Source organism: Oryctolagus cuniculus, chromosome 2 (genome assembly GCF_964237555.1).
Source record: "Oryctolagus cuniculus chromosome 2, mOryCun1.1, whole genome shotgun sequence".
NCBI lineage: Eukaryota > Metazoa > Chordata > Mammalia > Lagomorpha > Leporidae > Oryctolagus > Oryctolagus cuniculus.
This window is the reverse complement of record NC_091433.1, coordinates 39,471,501-39,494,593: the sequence shown is the minus strand read 5'-3', so window position 1 is coordinate 39,494,593 and position 23,093 is coordinate 39,471,501. Positions and strand designations below refer to the sequence as shown.

The window sequence follows — 23,093 nt, the reverse complement described above, 5'->3', positions numbered from 1 at the left end:
AGACTTGTTGAGATGGTCAATTCTTGTATATGAGAAAAGGAATACATCTGACTTTATCTTTTGTGGCAAAGAGTCCATTGACTTCCACCATTACCAACCTCAGAATGAATCTTCCTCATTGAGAACCAAAGAAATCATTTCTGGGATAGACCTGGTGGTATGGTGGGTTAAGTTCTGGTTTGAGTCCAAGCTACTCAGCTTTTGATGCTGCCAATGCACTGGGAGGTAGCAGATGATGACTACAGCATTTGAGCCTCTGCCACCCAGGTGAGATATCTGGATGGAGTTCTTGGCTCCTGACTTTGACTTGGCTCAGCCCTGGCTGTTGCAGACATTTGGGAAATGAAAAAATGGATAGACTATTTCTCTCTCTACCTCACTTTCACATAAATAAATTTTTAATAATAATAAAAAACCACCATTTTCTCTTACTGCCTTACCTTGGCTGAATCCTCGTCCTCCTCTACCCCCAGATACCAGCACAAAGTGCAGCTTCCTATCACTTATCATAAGTGCAGATCTTTAGCATGTAGTTTTCCTTAGATTCTTTGTGATTGGGACAACAATCCAAGCTTGGGCAGTAGATTTAATTTTAGGGAGAGAAGATATTAGCTTTGAAAGTAACATTATGTACCAAATCCTGTGTATATGTTACACATTAATTTCTTCTTTCATTTATTTCAACAACTTTGGGTTTTTACTCTGAATGTGGTGATGTATTAATTCAAAGAGGTGCAATATTACATAAAAACAACCATGGTATTGAATTCATACAGTACACAGCACAGTTAGTAAACAGATGCTAATCAAATAATCACACACGGATAAAGAACTGAGACGAGTTGTCTAAGAGAAAGCACATCTAACACAGAATGTAACAGACGGGTCAAGTGGAGACAGGGAATTGGGTTCCGTGTCACGGAAAGCTTTTTGAGGAAATTCTTCCTAACTTTTGCTATGAAAGAGCAATACATACAAATCAGGTGAGTGGAGGGGGTAGGAGATTCCCAGCAGCGAGAACATGTGGCAGGAAGAGAGATGGCACAAGGGATCCTGCCATATTCCAGGAGTTGAAGGAAGGCTGGTGTTGATGGACCAAGAGGAACAATAGTTCAAGGCCAGGCAGGAGTCAAGGCATAGAGAACACTGGGCATAATAAAGACTTTGTGTAAAGATCACTCATACGTGTAGATGTGGCAGAGGCTGCTGAGTCAAAAGATGTCAGAGAGAACATGTGAGTTACAGTGAACATGTAAGCACTGTTTGTTTTTTCATAGTCTTGCGTTCATTTATTCATTTACTTGTGTATTTCTTCACTCATGTAACCTCCTTTCTATTAACATTTATGTGAGCAGCACTCTCAAGGGCAGAGAGATGAGTTTGAGTTTCTGCTTCCTCAAGAGCTTACTAAAGAGCACTAAATTTTTCTTCTCACAATCTGAATGTGAATGTGTTGCAATGGTTTGTACATGAGTGATGGCTGAGTGACTAACTAAAGCAGTTTAAACCTAAAAACTTTTGCTCCAGCGAATTGTGTGAATATAATAGAATTCATATGAAAATCTGAGACTAACTGGTCTTTTCCTGCCTTGTCAAAAATCTCTGAAAATCAGTTCTCTGACTTAAAGTTATCACTATGTGTTTTCAGAGTCTGTTTCTTTCATTTTTCTTGATGTAGTAGGGCTATTCCGAATCTAAACTCCTAGGTAGAGCCAGTATTCTTATCCACCTCTCTTTTACCTTCTCATCTAGCGGCTGCTGTCATCATTGGGCCTCTTTTCCTAATTCCTTCTTTTTATCATTTTTTAATCCTATTCCTGATACTATCAGATGGTCAAGAAATCAGATATCCTTTTGGAACTTAAAGAATATCTCCCACCCACTTGAAATCTGTGGAATCAGGCAGAGTTCAGAAGAAGCATTTGCCAAGAACATCTTCAGACTCTGTCTCAACTTCTCTGGCTGTTTAGTTGCAGCAAGAAAAAGAACAGTTAAGAGATGGAAACAAACCACAAATGTTACCAAAGACCAAGGAAATCAATTGGTTCAGACTTCAGCAAGCAGCTATTTCTGTGCTGCGCTGTGATATCTGGATCTTGAAGAAAGTCTCCTCTGCCAGAAAATATTTTATATGCTACTCCATCACTCAGTAATTCCTTTAAAAACAAAACCAGAAAAAAAATCTCTAAACCTTTCATTTCTATTAATTCTCTAATGATTGCGATAGATCAAGTATTCTGTAGTTCAAAATGACACCAATTTCTAGAGTCTTCAGACAACAAATACATATTTCTAGTCTATGCTACATATCCAGTGAAGATGAGCTAGGAGTTCTGATCTTATATCCTACTCATTCAAAGACTCACTGAGCTATCAACATTTGGGTTGACAGTGCATGGTGAGCCTGAAATTCACCCAACCTTCATGTAGAAATGACCTATGTTTCTTTTGCTATCATTCACCATTACAATAAGTCCCATTCATACCTCTAACTTTAAGGAGAGTAGGGGACAATTTACTGTTCATACACATAGGCTGCTGCTGATATTTTCCATACAGTACTAATGTCTGTTATTACTTTCTTAAAATTTCTCCCATCCCCCCTCCTAAATCCTTTAAGAGTAGTTTGTTAATTCCTAATTTGGAGAGTTCTCCTATTTTTCCCTTCCAACTGAGTTCCATGAAGGTTCTGGATACTTTGGAAGTCACAGAAAAAGGAAGGGCAAGTTCTAACCATATTTCACTGTAGGCTATGCCTAAGAGGGGGAAGCTGGAAGCCTGTATGTTGACAATTGACTTTGACTCTGAATGCTGTAGAACAGACATCAGTTCAACAAAAGACATGTTAAAATTTTATTTCAATTAAATTGGTAGCTAATTATACAGAGAAATTTGCTTGATTTTTCAATTCAACTAATATAATGGGTAGATATGAACACTTGACTGAATTTAATAACACTGTTCACACAGCGACACATGGGCAGGGATACACATGCATGTATAGCCCAGGCACGCCATTTCCTTGTTGTCTCAACAGATACTTTCTTATGTATATGCAGTCACAATAACATGCACCCTTCCATACACAAGACAAGTGCTTAGGCATGTGTAGACTTATGCTGCATATGAATTCTAACAAGAAAGAAGGAGAACTAAGAAAAATAAAATAAAGACCTGGCTGGGAGAAAAGGGAGGGGATGGTATATTATAGGAGGAGAGGAGAAAGAAACAAGCAGGAACAAATGAGAAAATGAAGGAAACAATGTATTCAAGAAAAAGAAGCAGCAAGGCAGCATAAGAATATATGGACATTCATATAAGACTCTGACAGTTTATTCTGTGAAGGTGGGAGCTTGGTCATAAATGAGAAGTGGACTGGAACACACACATAGGGAAAGATAATAGTGCATTCCAAGGGCTATGAGTGCACCAAATCTCATCTTCTGAATGTAGAGACAGTGGTCTAATAGCTTTCAAACACTGGCAAACTGTCAACAAACACTACAGTGACCGTCCTGGTGTTCTGTGCATATGCATCAACAATGATCATATGAAGTGAATGCTACAGTTACTTTTATGGTATAACAAATAAGAAAACTAAGACAAGATGAGGCAAAGGAATTTGCCCAAAGTTGCATAGACTCAGTATTAGAACCAGAGTCTAAGCTCTTAACCACAATACGATGAAGACACAGTTGCTTAAGTCTTTTCCAATTCATTCATTGGAGTGTTCCATCATTGACAGATTTATTATTTCATATATTCCTCAAGGATTACCTAAACAATTACACTAACGTGTGCCTTGTTCTGTCTGTCTCTGAGGAAGGTAATGGTTGAAACTCCAGCCCTCAAAGAGAATGCAGTCTAATAGAGTGAATTGCATGATCTGAATCTTTATGTATCATTAAAATTTATGTGTTGAAATCTAGATTCTAGAGATATTGGGAGGTGTGTCTTTTTGAATGTTGTTAGGTCATGAGAATAGAGCTTTAATGGATGGGGTTAGAGTTTTTATAAAAGGTTCAGAGGGCTTACTCTAACTCTTTTTCATTGTAAGGATGCAGTTAAAAAGTGCCACCACTGAGCCTGAAAGAGGGCTCTCACCAGTCAAGCAACTTGCCAGTGTCTTGAACTTGGGCACCCCAGCCTCTAAAACTTTGAAAAATACTCTTGTATTGCTTATATAAAGTTCCGCAGGTTTTGGAATTTGATTACAATGTCTCTAAAATGTCTGATATAGTGAGATTAAAGAGTTGGTAAGTTCAACTGAACATTCTAGATAAAATATCAAATGCCTGTGCTAAGTTCAGCAGTGGTGCAAAGAAAAGTATGGCCGATTTTATCTACAAAAGTAAAAAGTAGCACATGAAGCCAAATCTTCAAGTGTACACCAGGTGGCTGTAGGGAAAGTTGCATTCTGATTGCAAGAGATAGTGAGAATCCAAAGGCTAGAACTCACTGGCTGTTGAGAGGAATATGATGAGTTTTGTAGGGAACATAGAGAATAACATTCTTGAGACAGGAATCCTAGGTATGGAATGTTTGTGTACACACACACACACACACACACGTGTGTGAGAAAAGCAGAGTTGAAGATGGAGATAAGAGGTGGCATTAGGTGTGATATGCAAAAGAGTTACACCTTATATTAGTAACAAAAGTTATTTTTAAAAATTGAGGAACATCATTAAAATTGGTTTTATTGGCTCTGTGAAGTTGAACTGGAGAAGATCTGAGATGGAGAAACTAGCTACTAGGATACCGCTCAACGGTGACTTTGGTGTTGGTAGTAGAATCAATCGGACAATGGATGGATAGGAGGTATTTTCTCAGGAATAGTAAATGCATTCACATGGTTCTGGTGGGGTGCTGAGAAAAAAAAGAGTTTAGGAGGAATCCTAGTTTTCAGAATTTTGGTGAAGGAAGGTGATAAGATAGATAACAGAAAACACCACAAAAGATACCTTTTGAAGAAAGGAGGTATATACAAAGCAGTGATGGAGAGTGAGTTATTAAGAGATAGACCTTTGGGAGTTACTAGCACAGATTACAGTTGAGACTGCCTAAGGTCAATCCATTTTCAATTCTGGAAACAAGACTCTCAATTTGTATTCCAAAGTGCTTAACTCTACAAAGACCAGCAATTACTTATTGAGCATCCATGAATAAGCCTCTCTGACAAATAGCATCTTTACCAAGGAGAAATCATCTACATTTAAAATAATTTGATATCCATAATTAATTTGCCATGGCATTATTCACTTTTTCTTAGAAATAATTGGTTTATATTTTCTCTTTCATGTTTCTGACTGACCATGAAATACTCCATAGCTTGATCATATTTTTCATTTATTTCTTCTCAATATGTACACCCTCTCTTCCTCTCAAGATGAAATAGTTTTCATGCCACAAAGAATGAAACCAAATAAACCTTCAGTTGAGTCCAATCCTATTCTACCTGAGATGTTTGTAAATGGACTGAAATTAGGTACTCGATTCCTTCTAACCTTTAATTTTGTGGTTGTTATTGTAGTTGGCTTCCTCTGTATATTTTTTCTTGATGATTTACAAATAGCATAGCAGTTAAAAATGGAAACTCTGGGGACTATTGCTTGAGTTCTACTCCTGACTCCACCACTGTGAGACTTAGAGCCAGCTTAATTTTTTTCATGCTTCAACTTTCTCATGGCACATGTGAATAATAGTACAAAATATTTAGGATGGGTTTTAAGTAATTATACAAATGAAGACCTTGTAGATGGACTTTTATTACTTTCATTATGATGGTTATAATTTATAGAACATGCCTCACAGGCAAAACATGCTGATAATGGAGCTGCTTATCTTTCTGTAATGTGCACAGTATATTTTTTTCACGTGGGGAGCTTGGGTTCAAGTTATTGGAGTTTTATCTTTGCTTCATGGAGCTGTTGAATAACCTGAGGGCAAATTCTACCTACAATTTCACAAAGGGAACCTACTGTTTATTTGTGTGATGATATAAACAGATTTTACAATATCAGAAATGCCAGGGTATCCCAAATACTTGATAAATTCGATTTGCAAATTGGATAAGGATTTGTAGAATTACTTTACAGAGAGTTGCTAACTCTATTGGAAGAAAGCAATGTTCATAGTTTATCCAAGCTAGTATACATGATCTATTTAGCTCTAATGATCCATTAATGTAAGAGAGTAGTTTTGGAATTATTTGTTTATAAGACTAATAACTCCCACTTTCCATCTGTTTCTTCTTTCAGCATTTTACAAACTAACCATCCATCCAGATTTAACTTAGAGGAAAAATGGAGCTTGACCAAAGCCTGGTTTTTGCCAGATGGGTGTATGTGAGAACAAACTTATATTCCAAGTTGTTTTGAAATTGCTAAGGCATCCAGGAGGCAACATATGAGCTAGTATTCAGTTCTGTGAACACAGAGTAGTCTATACTTCTGTTTCTAATTTTCTCATAAAATCATTTGAATGAATGAACCAAATAAGAATGTATGTAAAGTGTATACAAATTTGTTATACAGGGGGCTGGCACCGTGGTACACTAGGTTAATCCTCTGCCTGTGGTGCCGGCATCCCATATGGGTGAAGTTTCTAGCCTGGTTGCTCCTCTTCTGGACCAGCTCTTTGCTGTAGCCCGGGAGGGCAGTGGAGGATGGCCCAAGTGCTTGGGCCCCTGCACCTGCATGGGAGACCAGGAGGAGGCTCCTGGCTCCTGGCTTCAGATTAGCACAGCTCTGGCTGTTATGGCGATTTGGGGAGTGAACCAGTGGACTGGAGACCTTTTTCTTTCTCTCTCTCTCCCTCTCTCTCTCTTTCACTGTCTGTAACTCTACCTGTCAAATAAATAAATAAAATGTTAAAAAAAAGAATTTGTTTTACATAACACACACTGACATCTAAAATGTGTTAAATGTAGTGAGATAACTGTAATTGGTGAAGTTACTCTGATGTGCCTCTCTGAAGTACATAAAAACCACCATGATCAAATCATGCAGTAGTAATACTAAATTTTGTGTTTTGTAGAGCTGTGTTGTTTTGTTGTTTAAATGCTATTCTTATAGAATTTTCATTTCTATTTCTATTAGTTTAGATGCTCATCATCTATCTATATATCTATCTATACATCCATCCACAGATCTGCATATCTATATATTTGTATGTGTGTATACACACATATTATAAAGCTTAAAGATTGATAGAGCTCCTTATGGCATATAGGAATAGTAGTTATCCAGAACAGCAGTGCCAAATTGGGCTCCAAAATAAGATCTACAAATTATCTGTTCAAAAACATGTATAGTTTTTGTAACAAATTTTAAAAGTTTACATTCTGGTGGTATTTCAAGCAAGGAAAAAAAAATAAGACAAAGGCAAGATATCTCAGTTACTTGTTTTTCCTTTATTCTCAGTCTTTAGGTGGAAATATCCTTAGGGGCATGGGTGTTGAGGACAGGGACTATATAAGTGACCCCCATATCTAATTTATGGGAGAATAACTCAAAGAGATTAAAACAGAAGCTTTGGCTCTGCCCAGGCCAGAATGGAAATGGATTTACTGGCAACCAATTAGTTGCCAGTTCTTCTCCAGTGTTGGTTGCCTTAGAACACTCTCCAAAAAGGGTGGGTAGGAAGAGCTTAGTCACGATCCACACATGCTGGCTCTGCTCTGCAATCTCAGACAGTTAACCTGCACTCTATCACAGAGAGCTGAAAAGAAAACCAGCCTGGATTTGTCTGATCTTTGGGGAAATTGGACAATCCTCCAAAATTCTCAAAGCAATTTGGACTAGTAATACAGTGAAACATCACTGGAAATACAGCTATAAAGTAGAGGTCCTCTGCCTGCAATCAGGTTTTCTGGTTTCCATTTCTTTAATGTGCTTTGAAGTTTAAATCACAGTTATTCAACATCAATACAACTGCAAGACATAATGTAGAGAAGAAGTAAAATCATGATTTTATAATGAATTTCTTAAAAATCCAGTTTGTATTCTGAGTCTTTCTCCTGTGGGTGTATATCAGATTGTGTGGACTGTTTCAACATACACTTAAAAACAACAACAAAAATGGTGAAAATCATCCAAAAACAAATTAAACTTTGTAAAGTTCCAAATAAGCAGGTTCTATATCAATGAGGTTACAAATTGAGTAAGAATGTTAACAGGAAAAGCTGATTTTTAAAAGCAAATCAATCCAATTGCTAGAAAATTTTAAATAAAGCAAATAAAAAGAAAATCTATAACTTGATATTAAAATTCAGGGGAAAAACCATAGTGAAGAGTATGAGAATAATATGTGCAGAGATTTGCAAATATGTGGCATTCATGAAAGAAAAATTAGCATGAATTTTGGAGCATTAACAATTAAGGCTGGGAAGAAAACATGCATTGCTCAACTTCCATTATCAAAATACAAACAATTTAGTAGTAATATAAATGATGAAATGATAGTTATCCTAATGAAGATTGACTCGTGGGAACAGAAAATAGGAAAATACAGTAGGAAGTGAGGTGTTCATGCCAAGTATAAGACGTTTAGATCCCTGGTTGCAAGGTTTTAAATGGCATGCCTTTTATCTTTGTGAATTTCAATTAGACTCTGCAATGGGCAAGTCAGGAAAGGAATATTAATGATGGAGGAGAAAGCTGGGTGGTGTTCCATTCTTCACAGAGCCAGCTAAACAACAGAGCAAATGTTTGTTTAGGTTGTAGCATATTAAATGCTCATTCAGAAAGTGATGGTTAATAGGCTAAAAAGGGAGGTTTGAAATACCTACAATATAAAGGTTTCACCCTGCTCACATAATCCTCAAAGCAAAGCTAAAATTTATTGTAGATCAGCAGTGTCTCTTATGAAAAACTGCACCATCTAGGAAAAACATCTGAATTTTTAGTGCATAACTAATAAACACAGAAGTGTTTGGCACATATTGAGTCTGAATGTAGAACGACAGAAACATATCTGTATGCTTACCCCCCCCCCCGTAAAAATGTCTTAACATTTGTAACAACTTCAGCAAGAGGTAAACAGTGGTTCTGCTTTGCTATAGCAGAGTGTGCACAACACTCTATCTGTGTGCAGTACCAAAAAGGAAAATGTCTCTTTTATTGTTCAAGTTGCAGGCTTGGATTTTTATCACCTCTGATAAAGCAGAAAGAAATGAGAGATCAAACACACTATGCTCTAAGTGTACAATGGGCTGGAATTATAAGTCCTTTTGCCTGACAGAGGTGGTGGGGAGGACCTCCAACCTTGCTACACTCCCCGCAGGGAGTGAATTGCAGAGATAGCAAACACAGCAGGTCCCTTTTTTGCTCCAGGTCGAGTAAACTTTTTAGAGCAGTAGATAGAGTGTGATCACCTGGTAGGGACGACGCCAGAGGCTGGGGAAAGGGATTGCTTGAAAGTGACAGGGAGCTTTCCCAGCGGGCATCACCTGCAAACGGACTTTACTGGCCAGTTCTTGGGGAGTCTCCAGCCCTCAGAGCTTTGAGGGGAAACCGATCCTGCTTGCAACGGTGTGGAGGAATCAGTGATACATCACGAGGGCTCAGGAAATCAAAGAAACTTCCTGTTGTCTGATTCCACGCATCACGCCTTTAACTTGGTCCTGCGTGGACACGCTGATGACTAAGTAAAGACGTGATTAGCCCCCCGGCCCTCCAGTGGGAGCGGTACCTCTTCACTTCTCAGCAGCCACGTCGCTCCCAGCCTGGGGATGCCGGAGGACTGGCGGCAGGACGCAGCCTCGAGGAGCCAGGGCCTCACAGACTCCCTGCATTCCTGACTTCGCGCCGACACCCACTAGCGGCCCCCCAGGAACCTCTGGGCCTCACGGGAGCCCCGGCAGGCGGCCGCGGGGAGCAGCCCCCGGCAGCGCCTGAGCTCCGCTCTTCAGGCGCGCGTGGGCGCGGGGAGCGGCGCTCGGGGCGCACCCCGGCGCCCTAAGCCTCCCGGGGCTGCGCCGCTGCAGGTGCCGGGAGGGCGGCGGTCTGTTCCCCCGGAGTGGGGCGGGGGAGGGGGGGTCCCTGCGTTCCGGGGAACCTCATTAGCCCTCCTTCGCGGCCTGGCTCCTCCTCCTCCTCCTCCAGGCGCGGGGCTCGTGCCCGCCACCGGCGCGCACCGCGCCTCCGCCCGCGCCCCCACCCCCAGCTCCTGCCGTCGCTTCCCCCTCCTCCTCTTCCTCCTCCTCCTTCTCCGCCCGTCACCGCCACTACCGACGCCTTCGCCTCCTTCTACTCCTTGCGCCGCGGCCGCCGCTCCTCGCTCCGAGCAGACCATCGCTGCCCGCTCGCTCGGCCGCAGCAGCCTGCCTCTCTCCGCGTCTGTCTGTCTGTCTGTCTCTTCTCCCTTTCTCCACCTCCAGACCCCCGCCCGCCTCCGCTCCCCGCCTTTCTCTCTCAAGTTTCCTATCTCCTAAAGATCAGGGCAAAGAGAGGAAAGCGTCGCATTCCGCTGGCTGTTTCAGGTAGGGTGGCCCACGTTGCTCCCCGCGGGGACCTTTGCCCATCCGCCCGCCTCGCGTGCACGCCTCCTCGCCCCCCACACCACTCCGGGATGCCCCGTGCTCCAGTCCTCCCTCCTCCCCAGCCCTTTCAAAAGATAATTTCCATACTCTCCAGAAGCATCTTTGCAACTACAGTGAGATGCGAGAGCCTGCCTGGCCGCGCGTTCCGTTGGCTCTTTTATGGTCTTCAACTTTGCACACTATGCTGGCTGCTGCCAGCCTGGCTGGGGTTTGATCCCGAAGCCTCACGCTCCTTGGCTCATGGTGCTCGCCTTTCCCGAGCGCGGTCAGACGCGGCATTTCGCAGCTCGGGATCCGAACCCGGCTGCCCCCAAGACATGGACTCGGGTACCCGTGGATGGGCAAGCAGGGAGGCTTTTGTTTTATTTGATTTCATTCCATGGATGTTAGGAGAGGGGCGTGAAGCAGTGAAGACCTGAAGATCACCATTCACTGTAAAGGAAAATAATTGCAGAAGTGGGTTGGCTACCCCTCGCTTCTCCCGCGGTGGTTGCGGGGGTGGTCTTGGTTCAGGGGGTTGGGGCATAAAGTACACATCTCTCCTCCCCTCTTCCATTCTTCCTTCCAGCAGACCCTATTCTCCAGCCAATTCTCAGTTTGGAGTCTGGGGTATTATTATTCCATGTGTGCACTACACGGTGCTTGCTGACCATGGGGCTGGGGGAAGTTCCTGGCAGAGCGAAGTGTGATTACCTGGTTATCCTGATGTCAAAAAAGAAAAAAAAAAAAAAATCCTAACCCGTTTTGATCAGACCCTACCCCTGAAGTAATCCCCAAAGCTTTAACTTCGATTTCCTAATTCAATGACATTATTTTGAAACTGAAGGAAATGTTAAATGTATTTTGTTTTTCTTCCCTTTCCTTGGCTTTACAAAGAGCAGCTATGAAGACGAAATTGAACATCTACAACATGCAGTGGCTGCTGCTTGTTCTCTTGATATGGGACCCAACCAGGTGAGACCGTTACTGTATTTCCTTCCTTAAAACTCAGGGTAAAGGTGCATCTCTGAGTGCCATCAGTGCAAGGGTTAATCTGGGGTAGTAATTGAAGATTTATTTCTGATGAAAAGGGGTTGTACCAGGAATGTGAACCACAAAGTGCCAGACGCTATAGAAAGTTCCCTGCTCTCTGTTTTTAGTGAAAATATACAAAAGTGAACAGAAATATTTTGTATACAAGATTCACTGAGGAAAATAATAGCCTTTGACACATTCTTACAAGGAATTGACATGGTAATAACTGCTTGTAATACCGTCCACACTTAGTAATGAAGCCAGGTTTTCCTTCAACCTAGACAGAAAGATCCTAATCTGAATGATAACTTATTTATTTATTTTTTCTTTTCTTTCTTAATGGTCTTGCCTCCTTCAGTCAACATAGCAAACCCAAATGATGTGTGAGTCTCAACCTCTAGGTGGAGATAGTATACAACTTCACAGTCAAACAATTAAACAAAAGCTTGATTTATTAATTAACTTTTCATGTTATTAATTTAAAGATCCTTTAATCCTCAAATGATTCCTGTCATAAGATGTACTTATTTCAAATATGTAATTTATTTTCTTTTGCCTGTGCTGTACAAAAATGAAATTTTTGATTTCAACAACTTCATCTTAGATGTAGGCTTTTCTGATTTTTATCACCAGAGAGCACCTTTTACTTAATATCCTTAAAACACTATTTTCAAATTGCCAAAGAATTCAAATTACAACTTTTTGTAAAGTGCTCCTGTAACTATCTGCTTTTGAAAATTCTCTATTACATGTTTAATTCCTTTTTTTTTTCTGAGTTCTGTCCAAGTAATGGTCAAGGTATAGAAATCTTTTCTAGAATTGAGAAGATATCTATTTATGAAGCGTTACGTTTAATTAGAAAATATCTACTCATTTAACATCTGAATATTGACTTTAGAAAGAAAATATGAAATGTGATTAAAAGTGCTTTTAAGTGAAAATTTCTGTAGAATATTACTACCATATTACTGATAGGTTTTTAAATTAGCTTAAGTAGATAATGTAGAAACTTTCTATACTGGAGGATATGAACTAATTTACTTACGTAATTTCTAAATGTTAATCTTCATTTTAGTGTTTTACTATTTATGCTGCTATAAAAGCAATATTTGTTTGAAGTTGGTTTACAATTTTTGATGTATTGTGAGTCTTTTTAGCTACAAGTCTTGTAATTTTTAAATACCGATGGACTCTGTCAATGGTTTTTACACAGTACACCTTGATCAGAATCTGATTGCATATGGTCATTGATTTTGATCTGCCTATGACCAATCAATAATCATTGAAAATCCTCAGTCCTTAAACAATTTATCTCTACTAGTTTTCTGTTCTATATTTGACCAGTAATGCTCATGCCAGTATTTTTATTCTATTATATAAATGATTCTTTTTTTGGGGCCAGTAATTTAAATCTCTGAATCATTCTGAGGGGGAAAAAAGGGAGTGAAAAAGGACATTCTGTTTAGATAGTTGTTTCTGCACCAAATTGCTGGATGTCACAGAATCAATCAGCTCTCTGGCAGGCTTTTTGATGGAGAAATAATGGAGAAAAACTATTGTTTGTAAAGCTTTTCTGGTAATGTTTTAAAACCATTTGTTCTTTAGATAAATTTATTTGCGGAAAAAAAAAAGAAAAAAGAAAAGAAATAGCTGCTGGCCCTTTAATCTTTATGTAGGCACTTTTCAGTCTTCTGTGAGACCAGTGAGGAGGGACTGGCCTCCAAGGTTCTAGCAGCTGTGCATGTTGCTGGGGCTTTTAGAGCCCACCTCCACCTCCTGGTTACAGTGCAGCCTGGCACAAGGCCAGTGGAGTTTCCCTGATGTCTATATTGCACTTGGCCATTGGGTGGAGGTAGATCCAAAGTAAGGAAATATTCTCTGTTTAAAAGAGAGGAAGACAAGGGAAAGACATTTATGAAAGAGATGGAGAAATTTTGTTTCTCCAAGGAGGCAATTAATCTTCCAATTAATATTCAAAAAGCTGAAGAATGATTTTAGAAGTCTGATTATTCTATCTTTCTAACTGTAAAAAGAGCATTCTTCATAGTGTCTGCATTTGATAATCTACAATCACAATATATTCTAGGGACTGGATTTTAGGAAAACAGCCCAGGAAGAATGCTAAATGGAAAGAATATCAAATAGTTTTAACATCAAGCGTGTGATAATTTACTGTTTAATATCCATTGTCAGCAGCATGTTTACCTTCCCCATAGAGATACTGATATTTGTAAAAGTGTAAAAATAAAGAGGAATCCCAATGGCACTAATAGCTTAGAAAGCCCTAAATTTCGAATTAAGGAAGAAGAGTGTGTTGGCAGTTGCTAAACATACGTATCTATACATATCAGCTTGTAAAATTATCTGTTTAGGTTGGTGCTGGCAAACATCCAAGAAGATGAAGCTAAAAATAACATTACCATCTTTACAAGAATTCTAGACAGACTTCTGGATGGTTATGATAATCGGCTTAGACCAGGACTGGGAGGTAAAAATGGTTTTTCTTTTTTTAAAACTTGTGAAAAATAATGGCTTTGAAAGTTAAGGATCATATTTCTATTTTAATAGATTTTACATATGAATACACTGGTATGTATTAAAATCATAGATAATAAAAATATATATGAATTAAATATCTGTGATTCCTTTCCTACACACATAATGTATGTAGCATACCTTTAAAGAGTGCCTAATGTCATATGGTGCCCAGACTTTCTGCATGAGTAATTTTCAAATTAATTTCTTCTAATTTTTTCACACCTAGAGTCTGTTAAAGTATATCATTATTGAACAGATATGCATGTGTAGTATCTTTGGTTATTTTTATATTTTACAGATACTTAGTTTCATATCATTACAAATATGTAAAAATGAAGAACATAAACAAGTGAAAGAATACTATGCTGTATATCCAATAAATACACTTTTTTAAGATTTTTATAATGATACTTTTTACACCTGCATGTGATATTTCTGAAATATAGTGCAAGTTGACATTCTTGAAACTTTCAAAGATATGTTAGATATGTGTTGAGTATAAGCCTAAATGCTCGGTTGATGGCGGAGTTTGATTTCAATTTTGAATATTAATCTTCAGCTCAGAAAATAAATCTATTTTACCTGTGAAGATTAAAAAGTTAGGCTTGGTTAATATGTTATATTTTAATTGTTATTTAGTATAAGGAGATGATACAGGAGTGTAGGTGAATGTAGGGTAGATATATAAATCCTGAAAGTATTCTTAGTCAAAATATTGTGTTCTTCCATTCTAACGTGGTTACATGTACACACACACATACTCACACTTAATATATGTGACTGTGCATCTTAATAATTATTAAATGTTCATGTTATCATTTACTATGTATAGCTTCATAATTATTAAGATGTTTAGTTTAACAGTTAATTTAAAATCAAAGCAAATTACTTGAACATTTCACACTAATCAAGATTTATACAATTACCCTGGTTATTTCCAGGTTTGGGAACTTTCAGTATCAATTTTCTTAAAAGTTTTATATTAACTAAATGCCTAAATATTTATGTAAATCATGCTTTTGAGAAAATATAAAAATTCACTTTATATAGTTAGTTTTGGCAGTTGCATGGTTTGGATTGTTCATAGGATAAGAAAAAAAGAAGAGACCCAACCTGATGTTAGGTAATATGCTATTTAATTACTATTAACTTTTTGGCTTTGATCCTGAATGGTATCTTGCATTTCAAGAGAAGTCTCAAGTGGAACTATGTTCACAGCTGTGACATGTTTTGCCCCTAAGGGAGAATTCAGTTTTTTAATATACACTTACTTCCTAAGAGGAAGAATAAAAAGGAAAGCATATCTTATCAGTTTTATTTGTCTGGTGAGCAAGAACGAAAGGCTGTGCTGACCCTGTTAGCTTCTGTGTGGCAATGAGCTATTGTCAAACTCATATGAGAGAAATTTGCCAGGCATAAGCCTCTTGTAATTCATGAATGTGATCATAGAGGTAGACTGCACTAAGGCTACAGATTTTATTATTTTAAGTAAATTACATGCTGTCAAAAAATCTTTAAGTACTCAACCTAGACCTGGGATTTAGTTTTCTTTGAATTTTTAGGGATATTATATAGTGGAAACTACCTGTTTCAGGATTTGTATATTGCCATTGAACTCTTCGGTATCTTGTACAAACTCTATTTCCCTTGTTCACATTCAAACATCCATCCATCCATCCATCCATACATACATGCATGCATTTATTGATTTATTTATTTTAAAGTCAGAGTTACACAGAGAAAAAAGAAGAGGCAGAGAGAGAGAGAGAGAGAGAGAGAGAGAAAGAGAGAGAGAGAGAAAGAGAGAGAGAGGTCTTTCATCCACAGTTTTACTCCCCAGTTGGCTGCAATGGCCAGAGCTGCGCCCATCCAAAGCCAGGAGCCAGGACCTTCTTCCTGGTCTCCCATGCAGGTGTAGGGAGCCAAGCACTTGGGCCATTTTCTATTGCTTTCCCAGGCCATAGCAGAGAGCTGGATTCGAAGTGGAGCAGCTGGGACTGGAACCGGTGCCCACATGGGATGCCAGTACTGCAGGCAGTGGCCTTACCCACTATGCCTCTGCTCCGGCTGCCAAACATAGATTCTTAATTTTTGTTATTTGGGATATTGCAGTATACTAAATGGTCTTTCTAACCTTCTTTTCTTCCTTTCCGGTCCTCTAATAGTAAATATATGCTGATATCTCACAAGAAGATTCATCTTCCTTTAGTCTCACACAGCTTTTCACACGCTGCTCCGTTTTGTTGATCTGATGCCTTCAGTGGTTTCCCACTGCCTTTGGCAGACCATGGTGAGGAGGCATGGCAGGAACATAAGCCGTGGTCGCCAATAGATCTAGACTGGAGTTCTGCTCCAGCCACGCACACAAAACTCAGCCTGTGACAGATAATTTATGATTCCTTTCATTTCAGATGGACATGATAGATCTACTTTTTTAGCTTAGAGGGTTTTGAGAAGATCACAAGACAAAAAGCACACAAAACATGCACAATTACCAATTCCTGCCCACTTCCCTTAGATTCCTCATACATTAAGGTTTTCTGCATTCTACTTCTCCTATTTCCTTTTCGTATTTGCCTCACCTCTGCTCCATCCTGTACTTCAAACACATCTATCCATCTGCTCTGGGTAATTTATTCCCATCTACTCTCTTGACCTTTGGTTACATTATCTTCTGTGACTGGAATGAGTTTTTCCTCATCCTTTCTTCTGTTCTAAGCCATATTTTCCAGTAAAAATACTCTTAACACCAGTCCTCCATAGTGAAAAGCTTTCTTAACTAAACGGAAACACCCAGATTCAGTTTTCTCTCTGTTGAATTTCTTTAGCAGTTGTTGGCTCTGTATCTCATTTGGGACTTATTATGTGCCATCTTGTGTTATTTATTACATTTTTATGTGTCTCTCGTTAGCTTAATAAGATGGTAAGCTCATTGAGGCAAGATATTGTATCATAAATCTTCTGTGCTTTCAACGACTAAATATTGATTTGCATATTGTGGCCATAAAATAAATGTGATTGTTTGATTAACTTTTCTATGACCAATTAATCATCTGGAAAGTGGGACCACTCATGCTAGCTGACCTTTTAGTTAGGAATGTTAAGGTTTTGTGCTGAGTATCGTTCTACAGGAGGTCATTATGGCTTAGTGAACAGAGCCTAGGTTTATATTCTGAAGATTTAGATATGATCTTAGCTCTGGTACCTATAAGTTATATGATTTTACTATAACCTCTCTGAATCTATATTTGCCATCTGTACAATGGGCTTCTAATGTCATTCATAGAATTTTGATAAGTGTTAAATATGATGATATATGCAATAAATTTAGCACATTGACTGACATGTAGTGAATATGTCAGAAAATAATATAACTAAAAGATTTGAAAAATTCTAAGCATACTGCAAATGTAATTCATTATTATGATTAATTTTTAATCTAAAATAAGCTAAATATACATGTATCAGTTAAAATAGAGTTTGAGGAAATTACCTGGATAATTATATCCCAGAAATTAATAATATGGGAAAAACTGGCTCAGGTTTTATTAAATTTTACTGCATGAAAATAAGCATTTCTATTGATGGATTACTATGTTAATTAATCTCAATTATTGTTGCCTTTCTTTTGTAGTTTTAATATGAATGTATTCTTAGGAAAGAATAATCAGTTTTGAACTATAAATTAGAAAAAAAAATTCTTTTCCCCTTGCTCTACTACCACTTCCTATATCTTACCCTCAACAAGTCACATAGACTTTCTGAGCCTTGATATTTTGTTTGGAAAAGGGGAAATCATATATTATTCTGAGCAAAGGATAGTATATTGGAATTCATATATACAACAGAGATTATAGAATATATTAAGTGATAAACTTTTAAGGTATTAAAGATTACTAATAGATTATTTAAATTTTAAGTCAGATCATGCTACTCAGATGCCCTACACCATGTAGGGGTGCCCTGTTCATTCACAATCACAGTCAGATCTCATGTGATAGTTTCCAAGGTCCTGTAAGATATATCTTCTCATACTTTATAAAATCTATTTTTATTAATTGAAATTAAGAGGGACAGATGAACCAACAAACAAAACTCTTTATGCTGCTGTACTCCTCAAATATCCCTAACAAACTTGGCTATGCCAGGGCCAAAGCCAGGAGCTCAGAACTCAGTTCAGGTATTGCACATGGGTTGCAGGGTCTCAACTACTTGAGCCATAACCTGCTACGTCCCAGGGTCCTCGTTAACAGGAAGCTGGAATTTGGAGCTGGAGCCATGTATTGAATCCATGTACTCTGATGTTGCATGTGGGTGTCTCAGCTGCTTTGTTTCTTTGACCTCACTTCACATAATTCTTTGCTAACACTGCCTTAGTCACACTGGCTTCCTTCTTATTTCTTGAACACACCGGGATATTCTGTGGAACTTTTTCTTTGGATGTCCCCTCCGTGGGCCATCCATTGATCTTACCTACTCAGTGAAGCCTACTCTAATCATCCTGTGTTCCACAACCTGGCCTCCCCCCAGAAAACCTGATTTCTGACCAAGCTTAATTTTTTCCTTTATCATTCTTTAGTACTTATCTGTTTCCCCCAAAGATTTACTTAATTTGTTTTAAAGGCAGAGTCTCTCTCTCTCTCTCTCTCTCTCTCTGTCTCTCTCTCTCTCACACACACACGGGGTGGGGTGGGGAGAGACAGAGACAGAGACAGAGACAGAGACAGAGAGACAGAGAGAGAGAGAGATTCCATCTGTTGGTTAACTCCCTAAGTGGCCACCATGACCCTGCCAGGCCAAAAACAGGAACCTGGTACTCCATCCAAGTCTCCCATGTGGATTGCAGGGGCCCAAACACTTGATCAATCTTCTGCCACCTTCCCAGGTACACTAACAGGATTCTGGACTGGATGTGGAACAACTAAGACTCCAAGCATGTGAATATGAAATGCCTGTGTTGCTGGTGGTGGCTTAACCTGCTATGACAGGATGCTAGCCCCAGTACTTATCTTTTAATATGCAAAGTTATTATTACCATTGTGTTAATTGCTTACCTTCGTCTTGTGTGGTAGAATGTAGGATCTAGGAGGTCATGGATTTTTGTTTTTTTGTTGTTGTTGTTGTTGCTTGGTTCAATGATACATCCATCCCAAACATCTAGAACAGTGACTGGCATGTAGTAAGTAGGCAATTAAGTACTTCTTGAGTGAATTTTAATTTTATGAATTAAATTTAATATTTAAGTGTGCTGCCATGAAATGAATAAACTGTATAACTTACCTGATCCTTAAACTTAATGTAACAATTATCATTTAATTACTACACTAACCTTTCACACTTAATACCAGCATATTTTAAATAGAGTTCTGAGTGAATTGAAACAATTATTATATCAATTACTGAAATTCTTGACTTACATTAGCTGTGATTCTATGATAAGTTAACTGTGTGATTTGGGGTAATTCATTGTCCCATCTGTGAATTAACTTACTTATCTGTAAAATGAGAGGAAATACTCTACTTATACTGTTTCTGTCTCCTAGAGATACTTTGTGGTTCAAGTAAATTAAAAATATTATAGAGGCATAATGTAATATACAATTGATAGATTTTACTGTTATAAGGAGTACATCAAGTGTTCTTTCAGGTGAATGTCATCTTAAAGGTAGTATTATTTAAAAACATATCAAGAAAATGTTGGAAGGATGATAGGATGCATTTGGTAGGATTTTTTCTTTGTGATATTGGAAACTGAAGCTAGGACTGCCTTGAAATTTTCTCTACTAAAATGATACATTTATCTCACCTAGAACTAATAATTGAATCAAGTTTTCCTTTTGTCTTCATTTTATTCACTGGGGCTAAAAGCTCGGGTTGCTACTCATGATTTTTTATGTTCCATCAGAGGCATTTAATTTGTTAATTGGCTAAAAGAAGGCACACTTTGTTTTTGGATCAATTGTATAGCACCATTGGAAAAGTGAATGTGTACATAGGCATCATATATTTATGATGCTAACATCTACAGTGCTCAAAATTGACAACTATTAGAAATGACAAGCCTTGGTATCTAAATTATAGATTCAGCCTGGAAAATAAAGATTGACTAACATGTTTAACTGTGTTTTGAAAAGCTGTTTCAAGGATGTTGTCAAGAAAAATGTTTTCTCTAGTGCTCTTGTTTTATATTCTGAAGTATTGAAGAGCTTTATGCATAAAGACATGAAAAATATGAGGTCAGATCATAGACTTAGGGTTGGAGGATAAGTATCCAATATCATATTCGGATATTTACCCTCAAGCTGTAAAGAGAGTTTGATAATATGTGTCTAGGAATTTTATTACCCAAGTTTATAAAAGTAATATATAGGCTATTCAGTGGGCAAGATTAATACAGAAAAATCTGATCTCACTGAAACTTAAGAGTAAGGGAGTACTGCCTTGAAAGAGGATTGGGTTGCTTTATAAAGTAATGGTTAAGATAATTGTGTGTTTTGGTTTTGAATTATTTTACCCTCATTTATGAACTGCATACTTTTTAGTATACTAGTCAACCAATCCTTGCTTCAGTTTCTTTCTTTGTAAAGTGGAGCTAAAATCATGTGACTTACTGGTTTGTTAGGAATTTATCTTATTTTTTATGTCTAAATTGGTTGGATAGTGCTAGGCAGAGAAGGAAATTAATGAACGAATATATTATTATCATTATTTTTGGCTGTATAACTTCTTCTATCTTTAATGCAATAGAAGACCTAACCCAGTATTATATTTTATTTATAACACTGTGATTTCTAAAAAATGGTATGTTGAGAGTACACACAATGCTGTTTGAAAGAAAAGGGATGTTACTGTGATTTTTGTTCTTTCAGTTCATTTTGTGGACTCTTATATATGTGTAGAATCTGAAAACATGCCAATCACAAAAAAGATGACATATTTATTGTCTTTCATAATTATTATCATGACATGTAACAATTTGGCATCACAGTCCATGACAATGAATGTGCCTATAGGAGCAAAGCTGTATTTACAGAGTAAAAGCTCACTATGTGACATTGACAGTGATTTTAGGAGCATAAAATTGAAATCATGACCAGCTACCTAATTTGGGTTGTAAGAAACTTGAAAAGCAAAACCTCTGGGTCTTGTAACTGTAGAGTATATTCCTGACACTTGATGGCATCCCATTTATTTTTAAGGGAAGAGTAGAGATATTAAGGAGATAACACAGTGAGAATGGTTTGAAATATCAGTACACAGAATTGAAGAGGCCAGGGGAAAATAAAAGAAATGGGTTTGCAAAATGAATAGAAAGAGTGAGGTCAAGCTGAGATGTTTAGTAGTTAGGGCTCAGAAAGAGCCAGGGTAAAATCCAGATGCTGGGCTTCTGCTTTGAAAGCTGGGATGTTTGACGTCCTTTTCCTCATTCAAGCAGTCAAATTGGGCTGATGCTCCTGCAGTCATGAGATGGCTGAGAATCGCATCTCCCTTCTGACTCAGACTCCTGGGGTCTACTAAGTACTTAGAGAAGGATAACCTTCAGAATAAGCCTGAGACATAAGAAGATTTCAGAGCCTTTTTCTTGCTCTGCACCAGATCCACCCACTTGAGTCTACCTAAAGGTCACAGGGAACATTGCATTTGATGATTTCATGAGAGAGTAAGTGGAAATAAATTGGGGTCATTTCCCATCGATGTGTAAATAGTTGTTGATAAAAGTATAAATGGTTGATACCATTTGTCCTTTCTTATTTATTCAAAAATTATGTTGTGGGCAGCATAAAACATAGAAAGCAGAAAGGTACTGGCTGCCTGAAGTGGGATGCCACTGGGGAGCCTTGCGGCCCTGGTCACAGCTTTCAAAGTCAGTTCCTTCAGTTTTGTTCAGGGCCCTCCTATGTCTGTCCATCTGCTGTGGGAATAGAATACTGATGGGCTACATCACAGCTCAAGCTAGGCTGAACTAGAAACAAGGTCATGCTATGCACAGGTTTTTGGGTTCTTTTTAACATTTCCAGGCATGACTAACAAGCGTCTTAGCGTTTCTGAGCACCCTTACCAACATTCTGTGCTGCTTTCCCGTTGCCAGTTGCAGCATGATTCTAAGGCAGGCTTCTCTAGAAATGCTGAGAGTAAGATAGTTCTACAGAACTTTTTCTTAGTTTGTTGTTTTAACTAGATATGTAAATCAGGCTAAAACGTTGACAGCACTGGTATACATCAGATCCAATGGATTTTGCAAAATTCAAAGTAATGCCACTGAAGTGTGTGCAGCAGAAAACACTACTCATCTTTTAATGAACAAACAATAGGGCTTTGCTTTTGCTTTAAGAAATTTTTGGTTAATATCAGCTTGTTCTTTCAGCCATCATTGCTAAATAGGTGCTGCCCTCAGTCATAATTTTGAGATTAAAAAAAAAAAATCTTCTCAGACACAGGCATGCATCACAGTATTATTTCCCCTGTAACACTTAAGCTCAGGTGCAAAGTTTTTTTCCCCTTATCTTCTTGTACAGTGGATAAATTGGACCATAGGCATGACTGATGCATTTGTTTTACTGTTATTTATTTTTTGATGGCTGGAGCTCAGTCGTATTATAGGAATCTATATTGATAGTGGAGATAGCCAAATGAACAGCTTGGCCACTCAGCAATTCATTACTTTTCAATGTGTTAACACGGAGAGTCAAATGAAATTATTACAGCATTTTGTTCCTTAACACATATGTATTTGAAGGCATATCATGTGCCAGGCACTCTGAAGGATATAAAGTTGCAGAAGGTATAGTGTTGGTCTTCCAGGGGCTGAAGTCCCTGGAGGACAGATATGGCATATATATTGTCATTCTAAAAAGAACTCAAAGTAGTACAGCACATGTTCCATTACAAAAGCATGCTATTTCTTGAAATTTAGAGAAGAAATCACTTTTGCTTGCACCATAAAACTGCAGTTAAAACAAGTTCTACAGCTGTAAGTATAGTTCATTCATTCAACTCT

The 23,093-nt window shown here is 38.2% G+C and overlaps 1 protein-coding gene across 9 annotated transcripts in view; it reads left to right on the top strand.

Moving 5' to 3' along the window:
• Positions 1 to 9,564: 9,564 nt before the first annotated feature.
• Positions 9,565 to 23,093, top strand: part of GABRA2 (gamma-aminobutyric acid type A receptor subunit alpha2) — a 140,427-nt gene continuing 126,898 nt past the window's right edge. For 2 of the 9 annotated variants that reach the window (XR_011386860.1, XM_051831241.2), the window contains exons 1-3: positions 10,613 to 10,870; positions 11,425 to 11,497; positions 13,930 to 14,045. Coding sequence is in view for 8 of the 9 variants with exons in the window: in XM_051831241.2 (XP_051687201.1) it covers positions 10,861 to 10,870; positions 11,425 to 11,497; positions 13,930 to 14,045 (199 nt within the window). In the remaining variant the exon portion in view is untranslated. Of the gene's footprint in view, positions 10,484 to 10,609; positions 11,000 to 11,070; positions 11,310 to 11,419; positions 11,498 to 13,929; positions 14,046 to 23,093 lie in introns of those variants that run through there. The other 7 variants (XM_051831283.2, XM_051831272.2, XM_051831250.2 and 4 more) reach the window with 7 other exon arrangements.